The sequence below is a fragment of the Colias philodice genome, chromosome 22 (genome assembly GCF_061535455.1).
Source record: "Colias philodice isolate Cphi_HAF_F1 chromosome 22, ilColPhil1 Martin Lab GWU primary, whole genome shotgun sequence".
NCBI classification, from domain to species: domain Eukaryota; kingdom Metazoa; phylum Arthropoda; class Insecta; order Lepidoptera; family Pieridae; genus Colias; species Colias philodice.
Genome location: NC_143107.1, coordinates 4,079,527 through 4,095,233, shown reverse-complemented (window position 1 = coordinate 4,095,233; position 15,707 = coordinate 4,079,527). Strand labels below are relative to the sequence as shown.

Genomic DNA, 15,707 nt, shown 5'->3' with positions numbered 1-15,707 from the left:
ATGGATCGAGCCGATCGGTTAGCTCGGGTTTGCCGACGATTCGAGTGGCTCGACGTTGCAGGCGGTCAAGAGGAAGTAGTTGGTATTGGGGTGCTCCAGCCCAAAGGTGAGAACAGTATTCCATATGAGGCCGAACTTGTGCCTTATACAGTTGCAGGCGGTGAGCTGGCGTGAAATACTGTCTCGCTCTGGCGAGCACCCCAAGTTTCTTAGAAGCCAATTTGGCCTTGTCCTCTAAATGACCCCTGAACTGCACGTCGCTCGCAATGTCGACACCGAGAATCCCGATATTCGGCGTGGCTTTGAGGAGAGTGTTTTGGAAACGAGGAGTCACCGTGAACGGCTTCTTTTTGGCGGTGAATGCGCACACTTGTGTCTTTGATGGGTTGAACTTCACAAGGTTATTCTGACCCCAACTGGAGATTGCATCCAGGGTTTTATTAATGTTGGACACAAGTTCGTTCCGATACTGATCCACCTGCTCCTGAGAAATTCGTGCGTGCCCGGAGTATGTGGCATCGCCAGTGCTATCATCAGCATAACAATGAATATTACGTATTTGCAACATATCATTGATATGAAGAAGGAATAGCGTAGGCGACAACACACACCCCTGCGGGACACCAGCATTCACAGGCTGTGGCTCTGAGCACGATCCGTCGACTACGACCTTAATGCTGCGTGCCTTGAGAAAACTGGAGATCCAACTGCATAGTTTCTCAGGAAGCCCGTACGAAGGCAGTTTCGAGAGGAGACCTTTGTGCCACACCCGATCAAAGGCTTTCGCTACATCTAAACTGACTGCCATAGCTTCCCCCTTACTCTCAATAGCGGAAGCCCATCTGTGCGTTAAATAGACCAAAAGATCGCCAGTCGATCGACTTCCACGGAAACCATACTGGTGGTCACTTAACAACTGGCGATCTTCTAGGTAACGCAACAAGTGGCGGTTGATTATGGTTTCCATAACCTTGGAGAGTAAGGAGGTTACCGCGATCGGCCTGTAGTTTGATGGGTCAGAGCGTGTGCCTTTTTTAGGGATCGGGTGGATCAGGGCGGTCTTCCAACTGCTTGGGACAGTACCAGAGGTGTATGAGTAACGGAACAGGCGCGTTAGAACCGGAGCCAACTCGGGAGCACATGTTTTTAACACTACTGCAGGAATGCCGTCAGGCCCATTCGACTTGTGAATGTCAAGGGAAAGTAGGGTTCTTCGCACGGCACATTGCGTGAATTTCACATCAGCCATAGTACTATTACAATGTGGTATAATGGGTGGAGTCTTTCCCTCGTCATCCAGAGTCGAATTTGACGCAAAGAGACTTGCCAAGGTTTCGGCTTTGTCTCTTGCAGTGTGGGCCAAAGTATCGTCATCCCTGCGTAGTGGAGGAAACGTTGATTTACAGAAATTGCCCTGAATGGCTTTGGCAAGGGACCAAAATGCGCGAGTACCAGATGGGTACTGTGTCAGCTTCTTACCAACGCCTTCAATATACTTTGACTTTGCCTTTATGATACTTTTCTTGTAAGATCTGGAAGCAGCATTGTATCTTTTTTTCAGTCGTCTAACTTTAGGATCCTTTACTGCTTGAGCTTCTGCCCAGGCTTGGAAGCGTTCCTGTTTCAAACGAAATGCCGTTCTGCATGAACGCCCAAACCAGGGCTTGGACTTGCCACCAACGGGAATCACAAGGTTAGGAATATAGAGCTCCATTCCCTGCAAAACCACATACACTACTGAACCGATTACAATGAAATTTAGCACACATATAAGGGGAAATTGGATTAACACATAGGATAGGTTTTATCCCGGAAATCCCACGGGAACGGGAACTATACGGGTTTTTCTTTGAAAACGCGGGCGAAGCCGCGGGTGGAAAGCTAGTAGTGAAATAATTTGTGTTTTATCTATATTTATATCGATTATGTCTGTTGAAGTGACGCTCTTTAATATGATAAAGCTAACGACCTAAAATTTCCCACGATAATAATATTATTTATAGCTTGCCCATATATTACCTACATAGCTAGCAAAATAGGTTAGAAGGGTCTCCTTGAATTGTCAGTGCGTAAACGATAAAATCACAAGGACCTGAATTCGGTCTAAAGCATGGGAGGTCATGGGAGGTCCGTTTATGAAATATATACATATAACTATTATCTTCCACCACGGCTAGTGACTTGTAAAGTTGTAGAGCTTTCAATTGTTTCAAATAATAAACTTAATTTCACCACTTGCTTGGCTTTTTGACACTTTCTGACAAACATTTTGATGCGTAGGTACTGTTAAGCTGCGGCGTGTTTGTGTTTTGAAAAAAACACAAATATCTTGAAAAAAAATGTCTTTATTTTTGATGTTAAAATATTTATCCTGCTAACTATCCACAGTTACCGAAAACATCTTTATTATTTAACTTATTAGGTATGATTATATAACTAGTTCGATCGAAATATCTAACAATATATTATTTACCTAGAACCTCCTCATGAGCACTAAACAAGACACACTTGACGGGTTATTTCTGATAAAAATAAGAGCACTCCAACGTTTAGTAATGAAATACTTCCGTAATTGACCCCTATATCAATTCATCTTTAATTATTTTCAAACCCAAGCGTCCTAGTCTTGCGAATTACGAAAAACCGCAACATGAATTAAAAAATGCATATTCTAAAAAGTACATTTAGGAAATAGGTGACTCTTCATATTAGAATGTTTAGTAAATTTAATAGATTACCTTTTTATAGAAAATAATTATTTAAGAAAAATAATTTTAATTTATTCCCATTATCATGCAGTAGATACCTATTATCCTGCTATTGTTTCATTCAACTACGTTATCAATTTGCTTAGGTCATTTCCATGGAACGTCACATCAAATGTTTTAAAAGATAACGAATATTTCTAAGAATTTAAAGCTCTGATGAAAATTCACATAATAATATCATTGAGATAATATTACTACGTATGGAGGAGACACCACGAACAAAATCTGTGCGCCATTTTTTTGCTCTAACTAAGTTTTAAAAATTATTATTTAGTTAGGTACTTAACGATGAAAGTTATTCCTTTGCACTTTTCCGTATTATTTGTATTATTTGTGCAATATCGTAACACACACGAAGGCATGTTTGATGCGTTTCACTTTAAAACCATTAAAAAATACCGCTCAACATACGTCACATGACGTATGTTGAGTGGAACATAAGTGATGTAGGCGGTGTCGTCTCCTATTAATATTATCTCAATGAATAATATTGATATATCGCAACTGTTTCAAACGAACTTTATTAGAATGTTATATTATTTTATTGTCTCTTTTCTCTTTATAATATTCGTGTAAATAACGTTCAGCGAGATATTATACCATACCAAGTATTTATTCAAAATAAATAGGCATTAGGCAGCTACCAAATACTGGAAGCTATATAAATTGATACAAATACCTATTTCAGTATTTCATTATATTACAATTATTATAAATAAATATATCCAGAATCAAAATATTCGAAAATACCTACATGCATCATTTTATTGTGTTAATAGCCGTAGTTATTATTCCATGTCGGCGGTTTTCAATACTCAATCGTTCCCATTTTACGTTCACGCGGGAACTACAATCTCTCGTAGTTATATTTTGCATTTCTACGTATTTTCAATAATTTTTGTTTCACACACTAGATTTATTTCCTACTTTCTCTGCCCACCAGAGACTAAAGAGCAGTAACAGCCCTTTTGTGATTTTTCGTTTTATTAGTGATTCTGAAAGCGGGTTTCTTAAGCTTTCTATTGAATTAACTTACTTATTTTTAAGACTATAAGAATGGTTTTTATTTAACAGTTTTCACTTACTGCAAACGAAAAAAATTAACAATTTGGCGTGATTTCCCAACTAAAATACAGTATAAATTATACTGCAGATTAAATTTTAAGGTTTCATAACTAAAATGCAGTAAGCAATATAATTTTACAGTTCTTTAGATAGTTTTATATTTCTGGAAAAAAATTAAAAAAAAATTAATACGCAGTAAAATTTACCGCCATACAAGCTATTTTTACTGCAAATTAAGAAAATACAATTTATTGTCACGAACTCCCAACTAAAATGCAGTAAAATCAAAGCTTGTCGCATTTTAGTTGTGAATACTTAACATTCTTTTATCATTATAAACTGACTAACACGCAGTAAAATACAGCATTACTGCAGATTAGTTTGGATAGTATAATGACACAGATATGATTATTCCTAGCTAAAGTGCAGTTAATGTTTTAAATACTGCAACTGTGAACTAGCTATTTTTCTTACTGCACTAGTAAATTGAACACTTTTTTCTTAAAAAACTAACTAAAATGCAGTATTTTTTTGACCTTAATGCATGTTAGTTGGGTTTCTTGACAAAATAACTGATCCAAACGCAGTAATAGGGCTTTTTGCTGCATTTTACTAAGTTTAAAATGGTATTTTTTTACAAAAAAGGCTATGCAGTAATAGGCACCAAAAAGAATAAATGGCCATAATAAATTCAGTTATTAAGATATATTTTTTTTTATTGCTTTAACGTGTGAACCTATGCCTTTACAACCTTTCTGCATTCAAATTTTTTTGCTTATCATTCTGTTGATTTTTTAAAATCAATTCTTAACTTTAAATGCGTTTTACTCGAAATCGTGATTTTGCTGTTACTGCACTTTAGTGTATGGTGGGCAGTTCTAGAGATTTATGCTATTTGTAAATATTTTCTAGCTTTATTTTTTTTATCTGTTTTAGACTTGTGCAGGTAAATTTGTGAGTAAAAATTTTGTACAAAAATTTCATATTGAATATTGTTTGTTTGTTTGAAACTTTCGGAAATAAATAAACTTTTTTATCCAACTACCTAATATTTACAGATTGTTAAGCATATTCCATTTTGTTTTTTTTTTCAGATTCTTTGAAAGATCCTTATATTTGCGGGACACCAACATGTGCAGGTAACTAATAATAATTGATGACTTCAGTAATCTTTATTTTTCCGATATGAATCGACTATCCTCCATAATGTATATAAATAGAAATAGTGTCAATAATTAATTATTATTACATTTGCTTCGAAGCTAACTTAGCATTCACTTTACAAAAGTATACACTTACCGCCAAATTTTGATGTCATAGCATGGTCATAGCCTAATCGAAAAGTCGAAACCATAGTAAATCATATCACATAGATAGAACGAGAAATCGTGAGTGTGAGTCATTAAAAATCGGAATCACGCATTAATAATTCCCAAATTTTTTTAATTAAAATTTTAAAATCTTGTGTCACAAACAAAATCTGAAATTATAATTTGTGGGTACCTTAGAAGATTAATTCATTGCATTGTAATTTGTTTTTAATGTTCTGTGATTGTAATAAATGGAGCGTATTGCAATTGACAGTTGACATTAAACCGCCGGCTTAATGTCAAAGTTTGTTTTGAAATTTGTATTTTCATTTTAATACGCTAGGAAATAAATATATTTTTCGTTATCAAAATCACTTAACTTTACTTCACCCCTTAACCCTCATTCTCTGATATTAATTATTCTCCGTAATTGTGAAGTTTTTAGGTGTAAAATCCACTAAACTGGTATTTTCGAAACATTTTCAGCATCAGAAAAATTCAATTATTTAACATCTGTGAGCTATCACTATGAATACAAAGTGAATGTGGAAACCTACTTCGCTGGATCAAGTAATAACCGATCAACTCTCGATATTAAAACAGAGGTAACTAAATTTATATTTTTATTTGTTGTTCAGTGTCTATCGCACTCATCCGAAGCGTTTTTCTTTTTGTATTGTATTATCCTGTATTGTACTCTACTAATCCTAGGTAAAGTAAAGGCCTCTTTAATTTTTAATGTATTTATCCTTCATGATATTTTTTAACTGTATAATAATTAAAATGAAACTACTACAAGCTATAAGAATAGAAATTGTTCATGAAAATCTTAATCTCATATTATAATCCTACTAGCGACCCGCCCCGGCTTCGCACGGGTGCAATGCTGATACTAAATACACTACAGAAAAACTGTGAACGTTGTATATAAAAACATAGCGGCCCGCTCCGGCTTTGCACGGGTATAAAAATATAGATAGCCGGGCCGGCCGGTACCGCCGCAAACGCTACCTCCCGCAATTTTTAAATTCTTAATATCTTCGAAAATATTCACTTAAATCATACGGTGTAAAGGGCCATATAGATCTATATTAAATGAACAATGTATTCAAGGTATTTAATTGGTTAAGGATTAATGCTGTATTGGTTAAAATCGCATCGAAAATTAGCCATTATTTGTCGTAAAAAGTAAATGACAAAAAAAAGCTATTGTGGGTTATCCATAAGAGATAGACATATACCATCGCGGACTTTTCTGTAGACCTTTTCAATGTGTATAATACTTAGTACATTATTTTGATAAAACTCATAGGGTTCAGCCTGCGTTTGCAATGTAAGCGGAAAAAATCTATCAAAAATTTTTACGACATCACATTAGAAACCTCAAAAATAACAGTACTTCTCCGCTATTTAATGGATGTTATTATACATATAAACCTTCCTCTTGAATCACTCTATCTTTTAAAAAAAACCGCATCAAAATCCGTTACGTAGTTTCAAAGATTTAAGCGTACAAAGGGACATAGGGACAGGGAAATCGACTTTGTTTTATACTATGTAGTGATTATCCTTATTTGTGTAATTTCAATGCTTTCAGGCGATACTACAATTCATAAGACCATGTGAAGGTATTCTTAGATTGGCAGATGTAACACTCATAGACCAAGATGAGAATTATCCTGTGGAGAGAGCAGAAAAATTCATTCATGCGTTGGCCCTTTTTGATCTCAGGTAAAGTAAATTTGTTAGACAACATGTGACATCCGCCAACCCGCACTTGGCCAGTGTGGTGGATTATGGCCTGTACCCCAAGAAGCTTATATCTAATACACTGGAGATTTCAGTATGAACATTAACTTGTAACAAGAAAATATAACGTTGAATGACCCCTGTATGTTTTTTTATTCGCCCTTTCACACCCACTTGCCAAGTTAGGTGTGAAAGGGATAAAAAACATACAGGTGTCATTCAACGTTATATTTTCTTGTTACAAGTTAATGTTCTTACTGAAATCTCCAGTGTATTAGATATAAGCTTCTTGCTGTACCCTCATATGAGGCCCATGTCCCAGCAGTGGGAATGTATATGGGCTGATGATGATAATACTAAATATTACTTTCACACGCTCTTCATTAACTGAAAAATAGATTTTCTTTAGCTTAGTAGACAATTTTCTGTGTCTATTTGTTTTAGAACTTAATCATTATATGAATATGATAAAACTAATAATAAAGTAGAAGCTTGGTTTGATAAAATAAATAAGATTTTCTATTATTTGTGGGTTACAAATACAATGCAAAAAGTGTGGTGTTATAAGTTTGAAGTGTCTGCCTGTCTGAAGAATTATAACTCTAGAGATGGATGAAGCAATTTCAATTGAGTTTAATACAGTAACATTTTTTAATCCATACTAATATTATAAATGCGAAAGTAACTCTGTCTGTCTGTCTGTTACTCAATCACGCCTAAACTACTGAACGATTTTTTATGAAATTTGGTATGGAGATATTTTGATACCCGAGAAAGGACATAGGCTTATTTTTATCCCGGGAAAATGATGCAATCCCGGAAATCCCACGGGAACGGTAACTATGTGGGTTTTTCTTTGACTGCGCGGGCGAAGCCGCGGGCGGAAACCTAGTTATACAATAAAATTCACATTTCATTAGCTGCTATTCAACATTTAATTACAATTATATATTATTTTTTACAGATTTTCATTTCATGATGGTATTATATCAGAGATTTGTCCGGAAGACGGGGAGGAAGACTGGGTGGTTAACTTCAAAAGGGCATTATTATCTCTCTATCAGAATAGTATGAAAAGATTTGATATTAACTTTAAAGGAGCTGAGGTATGTTTTAATTACATATTGAACAGTTTGTAGCATTACTTAAGTGTAAAATTTACATGGTGATGATTGACAATATTTTTGTCATTTTATTATGATGAACAATATAGAATTGCGTGATTATGTTGTCTCTGTTTTTATTATAAGTACTTACAAATATTGCTCTGCCCATATTGCTCTGTCATCATGTTAACTAATATACATATATTTTTTTTAATTTTGGTGTTATTTCACAATTTACAAAATATCACACCTTTAGTTTAGGTAAATATCAAATGTAGTGATTTTAATGTTCTTAGGAAATAGAACAGCAGTCAGCTCAATATTTAAACTATATTTATGAAACTTTAATTTCAGCAAGACATCCAAGGTACCTGTAATGTAGATTATGTAGTGCGAGGCCAAGAACAAACCAGCCTTGTATTGGTGAAGACAAGAGATCTATCACAGTGCACAAATAGATACAAATATATGTCTATATTGCAAACTGTACGATATGACTTCCAAAGTGTAAGTAAAATTATGATCTTAAATAAATATCAAAGGTTTTAATTATCTCCTTCTAGTAATTATAAAGCTTAGCAGCAATACTGATTTTGATGTTGGTAATGAGCACATCTTAAAAAACATTGTAAATGTTAATTTATTTATATATCTTTATATTTTTTCCCATATAAACCTATATCTAATTTCCTATATCTTTGATACTTTTTATTATGTTTTTCATTACATGATCAAAAACTGTTTAATAGTAACTTAAATAGCTTCCCTTTTCATCAATATTTATCAGCTAACAAATTAAATCCGATAACTACTTCTACCAATAAATATTTTTTATAAATTCCAGAAATTCCAAACCTGGCCAGTGCTAAAATCGGAAAGCAAATGTCGCATAACAGTCGACCATCATGTATACAAAGCAGTGAATTGCAAAGAGAGACATCTGTTCGAACCATTCTCTGGCAGAAACTCAGGAGCTATGACCACTGTTATACAAGATCTGTTGCTTATAAAGGAAGTTAATAAAACGGACGATGAAACTGTGGATAGCGAGAAGAAAGGTTTGTATGCGGTATTTCTAAAAAGTAAATCTAGATAAACACATAAGCTGATAATACTTTGATTTTAGGGTATGTAAAAATAGCTTATATAAAAGCTTTGATTATTATGTATTCACATTCAAGACTATGTTTTCTTATTTTATGCTAGCTGCTCCGCGCGGTTTCACCCCCGTGGCTCCGCTCCTGTTGGTCGTAGCGTGATAATATATAGCCTATTACCTTCCTCGATAAATGGGCTATCTAACACCAAAATAATTTTTCAAATCGGACCAGTAGTTCCCGAGATTAGCGCGTTCAAACAAACAAACTATTCAGCTTTATAATATTTGTATAGATATAATTTATATATAAAATTAATGATATGGCATAGTTTTATTTTTTCATGCTATGCCATATTACAAAACTCTGCCCAACACATGCGTAGGCAGAGTTTGGCTTCGGACATATTTTGAACTGATTGTGAATCTGGTTGATTTTGCACGTCAAAAATAAAATTACAATCCTTTCAGCTTGGACAGTCATTCATAAACGGTCGAATTTACTCCATCATCATATAGCATACGGAAAGTCTGATACTGGTGAATTGAAATCAGCAAGAGATGTATTGAAGTTACTATGCTTGTAAGTATGCTTTTAATTTTAATATTTATACTTTACTCTAGAGTATTGGGTAAGAATTTTGCGTTCTATTTATCTATCTATGGATTAAATATATGATATTTTCAAAGGTATACAATTAATATGGTAAAAATTTTGCCCATTGTATTCAGTTATTTGTAGCAGTTTAGTTTTCTAGAAGTGGCAAGTAGACTGTCAAATCGTATCTTTTTTATAGTCTCTTGCATAAGTTTTACTCGATTCAAGCACCACGGAAGATCCAAGACTATTCTAAAACAACCATTTTAATGTTCTTTTACAGAGTAAAACCGAACACAGACGACGAAATGTCAACAGTAGATGAAAACATGGACAGTGGTTCAACAGTAGGACTGTGGGGCAGACTTGTAAGATCAGCTCGCAAATTGCACCACCCTGCGCTTGCGCAGCTGCTTGCTAGAGCACCCTCTATATGTGCGGGGGCTACGTAAGTATTCGCATCTGTACTATGATTTAGATTAAATTTATTTTATGACATGTATTTAAAAAAAAATATTTTACTTGATCTATGAATTGTGCTAAATAATATAATTTTTAATAATTTTTTTTTTAACCTCAACTGTGCTGTGTATATACAATTTGGCTGGCATTTTACCGCAACATGACGTGATTAAATTTGTGTATAATAATTAGTCAAAATTGTCAGCTGTGATGTGTACCTATTTAAATAAATAAATAAATAAATATACAGGGTGTTATACATTTTTGAGCTGCAAAATTTTGTTGATTAAAAAAGATGTTTTAATAGCGTAATGTGGCATATGTGAATAAAAGTGTATAGTTTAATTTGAAGCTTGATGGAAGTGTTTTATAATCATAAAATGTATAAAAGTTTAGAAAATAAACTAATTTTTTTTAACGGATTTAAAATGCATTATTTATTCAATATATTATTATTTACTCCACATTTTGTACACAATCTCGCCAACGAGCGTCAATATAACAACAATTCTTAATACTATCTATAAAGTGTATTACGCCTATTATTGTCCTATATATGCACATTATAGAAAATGCTTAATAATAAAAACTTAAATCCATAAATTCTTACAGAAAACACATATTAGACGCCCTTCCATACATAGCAAGTACGGGTTCAGTAGAACTAATCAAAGACATGATAATCAAGAACGAAGTGAACAACGACACGCGACACGAGTGGCTTATGTCCATGGCTATGATACCACGGTATGTATATCTGTGAAAAAAAATATTTGAAAAAATGACTTATAATTATTTAATACTGATTTAATACAAATAGTATAATAATAGGATCAGTTTGTTTCGAACGTCACAAGTTATAAAGCTTTTGAAAGGAATCCACCAAATATAGTTCGACTTCCATTTGTACCTTATATTTAATAGATTAGTAAGAAAAATAATCTTATAATAGTATTACTTATACTGCAACTTCGCCTTCAATTATCAATATTTAGTCCTATTTTAATAATAGCGTTATAATTTCAGACCAAAACTGGAAATGTTGCAGAGCATGTTGGAACTTCTGCAAAAACAGAAAAATGACAAAGTAATCAGTTTCACTGTGTCGTCAATGACGCATTCGTACTGTAGACATAGTGGGAAATCACGTAAGTTTAGTTAACTCCACGTATGCAATGAAAGAATAATATTGATCCTATTTTTTCCTTATTTTCCTGTTAAATTTTGCATGCAATGCTAAGTTACTATTAAAATTAACTAATTAGAATCAGCACAAGCTAAAACATTTATTTAATCAATTAGACTTCTTTTAGAAGCATTTTTAATGGTCCTGAATTTTATCACCTCATCTAATCTACCTATCGAAATGCAAACCTATTTAGAACAATGAATATGTGTGAAAAATCATCTTATTTTATATATTTATCTACATTTATCATGTTCAATGTAGTTCGAGAATGCTGCGAAGAAGACGTTCCAAAGCAAATATTAGAAGAATTCCAAAATATTATCAACGATTTGATCGCTAAAGGAGTTCCCACTTTGGAAAGAAGAGATAGAGATAGTGTAAGTGTCAAAAAGTATTTCACATACTATTTCCAAATTCAATAGAAACTTATAACACTTACAATATCTGTGATACCAACATATTGTTAACATGTTTCAATAAAAATGTTTTAATCAAATATAAAATTTAGACCTTAGATATTTTTCTTCTGTGGCTTTCTCATTAAACATAATATAATTTAATACATAATCTTCCTAATTTCAGCTCATAATAGCAATCAAAGCTCTAGGAAACATCGGAGGATTCAAACAAGAATTTTCTGATATTCTAATGAATATAATCGGTGACTCTCTGACTCCAGTACAAGTGAGACTCACAGCTATTGATGCGTTTAGACGAACACCATGCACTGAAACTAGGTAACTAATTTATAAATATTTATATGAAAAGGAAATTAGAGTGCAACAACTAACCAAAGTCAAAATTGTCTGAAGCAAAACTCTGCCCATTCTTCTTAAGGCAGAGTTATGTGTGATACAGATAAAATTTGAACTTTACTGCCCTGAAATAAGGTTTTAATTTCAATCAATGTTCTATATGACAAAATACTTAAAACATGTGTGTTTTAAGTATACACACACCAAAAAATAAACAGAAACGAATAAATAACTTAGTCGGTACTGGTAGATAAGTTATTAAATAATGTAATTGTTGTATGTTCATATTTAATATGAAATTTATTTGTGTTATTGTATTGAATGTGTATGTGTGTACTGTATACAATATTTTTAAAATGATATCAACAAAAAGACGATAGCTTTTTTCGATCCTATAATAACATAATTATGAATGAATGAATGAATGAATACTCTTTATTGTACATACACAGAAATACAGTTTGTTACATGGTTGAGATAACTTATGAATAAATTAACTTATTTTTCCAGCGAATACTTCCTTGAAACGTTTAGAGAAGATTTAGTAGATGTTGAAGTTCGTATCGCATCGTATTTGCAAGTGATGCGATGTCCTAACCTGGGTACTATAAGAAAAGTGTTCCATGCTTTACGACATGAACCTGTTAATCAAGGTAAATATATAATTATGGTTTCATACCTAATTTAATGCCTACTAAACATATTTTAACATAATTATTTAACTAATTAAACACAATGAAACTTCCACAAATAAATTAGATATATGTATTAAAATATTATCGCAATAAGACTACATTTTTCTCTCAAACTTATGCTTATGGTAACTTTTTACTATTAAAATTATGGCACTTGAATGGAGTACATTTCATGGACTGCCCAGAATTCACATAAAAATTTCACCTTCATTCAAAACACCCTTTTTTGTGAAGTCGTCTTCATAATCTTGCCAAATCTATATTATTCAATATACTTCTCTTATTTCTTACTACACAATACACATCTATACTTGTTGTAAAGTAAAATCACTCACACAGTAAAATCACTCACAAGTAAAATCACCCTTATTCCCATACAATAGTGGCGACATTCGTCTGGAGTCACCTGAACAATCTCGGCCAATCATCGCTCCCATCACGAGTGGAAATACAAGGCTTATTGTCTGGACATGAAATGCCACAATTGGAAGATAATCCTGATTTTCGAATGTTCTCGAGGAATTATGAGCAGAGTGTATTCTTTGATCAGTATAATGCTGGTAAGTTATATTTGATGGTATTATTATAATGTAGTAATTATTGAAGTGAAAACTTCTTTAGCGGCGTTGGGTATAAAATCTTAAACTCGCGTCAGGACACGTGGCCTGATCGAAAAAGCGTAAGACGGATTTTTTTTTAGCCCTTATATTCCATGCGTAAGACGGATACCATTCCAAAATATCAAACATGCTGAACGTTTATAATCAAGTTTTCACTTCTTCCGGCACTCCCGGAGTGCAACCCGTCTTTTTTTAAAAATCTGAACATTGTCATTGATTCATAACTTTATTAGAAAACCTCTTCTTTTGGAATCACAATAACCATTTAATAATTTAATCTTTTTTTTTTTAGTTAGCCAAAAATTACTTTTAAGTTATAACCTACAACTGAAGCCTTTCACTTTTATTCTAAACAGCTTGCACCTGCAAGTCTCACATAATATTTATTACTTGCAGTTAAAAATACAAGATGAAATCGTTATAAACTGTGTTTTCTTTTCAGGGGGTAATTATGAAGCAAACGTAATATTTTCACCTGACTCCTACATACCACGGTCTTTGTCTCTCAACTTAACTGTAGACATGTTTGGTGAATCTATTAACTTATTAGAGGTAAGTTTATGACATCACATGTGCTTTTTATAAGATATTTAGGCAATAATAATTATTAATTATGATTGTAATATTTCAATAAAACTAATATTTTTTTAAACTTCTAAAAATGGTTCAATACAAAAAATTTCTTTTTGATAGATAAAAGCAAGAGGAGAAGGCTTTGAAAGATACTTCGAAAGTATATTTGGTAACAACGGGCCTCTCAACAAAAACAAAGTAGTGGACAGAATAAACAAACTCCGAGTATTCCGATCGGCAAGCGAAGCAGATGATATTCGCGGGAAAATCGACGGTCTTGGGTACAAAAATAATGCTCTTAAGCACCGTTTTCCCATAGCAGAGATGGGGATTAAAGTGTTTGGTAATGAAATATCGTTCTGGAGTGCGGAAGGCGATGACGAGATTAGAAAGTCATTGCAGAAATTGGACCCTAAATTGAGGATATTGGAAATTTTGTCAGGAAAGGTAAAAATAATTTAAAAAATAATTTAGCAACAATAATTACTTGTGTAATTCCTTTTCAGAAGAAATAAATAAATAAAAATCGTTTATTTGTTCCATAGCACAATGTACAATAAGCTTGAATACAATAAAAAGAATCTGCATATTATATAATAATAATGGGCACTTTATGACGATACACTAGGATCCCCTGTGTTGTGGGAAACTAATCCGATCCGATTTTACAAAAATATTTAATTTTTAAAGATTATAAGCTATAAGTAAAGTATTTCTCATCTTACCAATAACTTTCCTTACTTCAGGGCGAAAATTACATAGCAAAAAATTAAAATTATTATTATCTAAAATATCCTATATTATTTCTCACAGGAAATATCCTACAACAAAGCGTCCCTCTTCCTCGACACAACATTCTCAGTAGCGACTGGATGTGGGTTGCCCCTCAATATGAATCTCATGGGGACTAGCTACATCGATACGAAGATGTCTGGAACAGTTCTGGACAAATATACGGCTTCCGGCAATTTGGACTTTGAAGGGAAGATACGACCAAGGTAAGAGGGATTTATGTCTTATTATCAACGACATTGATTTCACAATTGAATACACTGATATAAATGTAATAATAAATAAATGTTACCAGCAAAACATTCCATCTTCAAAAATCGACACACTAACGCATACGTCAAAGCGGACGGCATAATTCAATTTTTATAAGCGAAAAATTCTGGCTTTTTTATTTCTTACAGTATAGCATTAAACATACCAGCTACAAGAGGTGTGCCTCCGGGTTCTTTAGCATCCAGCTATATATGTTTATCATCTCGACTGTACACGACTATATTTTTCCCCGAGTTATAATGTAGCCTACAATTAACATTTTGTTTATTTATATTAGTATTCTCTATACCTTACAGTGTAGCAGTAAACATAGCAGCTACAATGAGTGTAGCAGCCGGTTCTTTAGCATCAAGTGGTATTCGCTTATCGTCCCGATTGTATACGGCTACGGCAGTTGAAGTTAAATTATCTGTAAGAGGCGTTGGTTTGTTGAGACTTGATCTGTCACTGCCGAGGGATAAACAGGAGATATTTGCTGCTAAGTAAGTATTTTGGCATTTTTTATGTCACTTTAAAAAAAACTGTATTGATATTATTGTAGAAGATTTTTTTTATAATATATTCTTCGTCTTCTCTCTCTATTAACAGAACTGTATTCTTTATTGTAACTGTAAACTCCGATATTTTATAGAATAACGAACTAATGATAAATCTAC

General features: G+C 33.2%; 1 protein-coding gene across 1 annotated transcript in view; it reads left to right on the top strand.

Annotated features, from left to right (window-relative positions):
- Apoltp (Apolipoprotein lipid transfer particle) overlaps positions 1–15,707 on the top strand; it is a 56,681-nt gene that overhangs the window by 4,534 nt on the left and 36,440 nt on the right. Inside the window, exons 2-19 of the mRNA XM_089709263.1 lie at positions 4,928–4,972; positions 5,630–5,748; positions 6,741–6,874; positions 7,857–7,998; positions 8,353–8,505; positions 8,843–9,056; positions 9,566–9,677; positions 9,976–10,140; positions 10,767–10,901; positions 11,181–11,302; positions 11,605–11,720; positions 11,926–12,080; positions 12,609–12,751; positions 13,177–13,353; positions 13,856–13,965; positions 14,107–14,433; positions 14,800–14,984; positions 15,348–15,533. Of these exons, the coding sequence (XP_089565389.1) occupies positions 4,928–4,972; positions 5,630–5,748; positions 6,741–6,874; positions 7,857–7,998; positions 8,353–8,505; positions 8,843–9,056; positions 9,566–9,677; positions 9,976–10,140; positions 10,767–10,901; positions 11,181–11,302; positions 11,605–11,720; positions 11,926–12,080; positions 12,609–12,751; positions 13,177–13,353; positions 13,856–13,965; positions 14,107–14,433; positions 14,800–14,984; positions 15,348–15,533 (2,740 nt within the window). The remainder of the gene's footprint in view (positions 1–4,927; positions 4,973–5,629; positions 5,749–6,740; positions 6,875–7,856; positions 7,999–8,352; positions 8,506–8,842; positions 9,057–9,565; positions 9,678–9,975; positions 10,141–10,766; positions 10,902–11,180; positions 11,303–11,604; positions 11,721–11,925; positions 12,081–12,608; positions 12,752–13,176; positions 13,354–13,855; positions 13,966–14,106; positions 14,434–14,799; positions 14,985–15,347; positions 15,534–15,707) is intronic.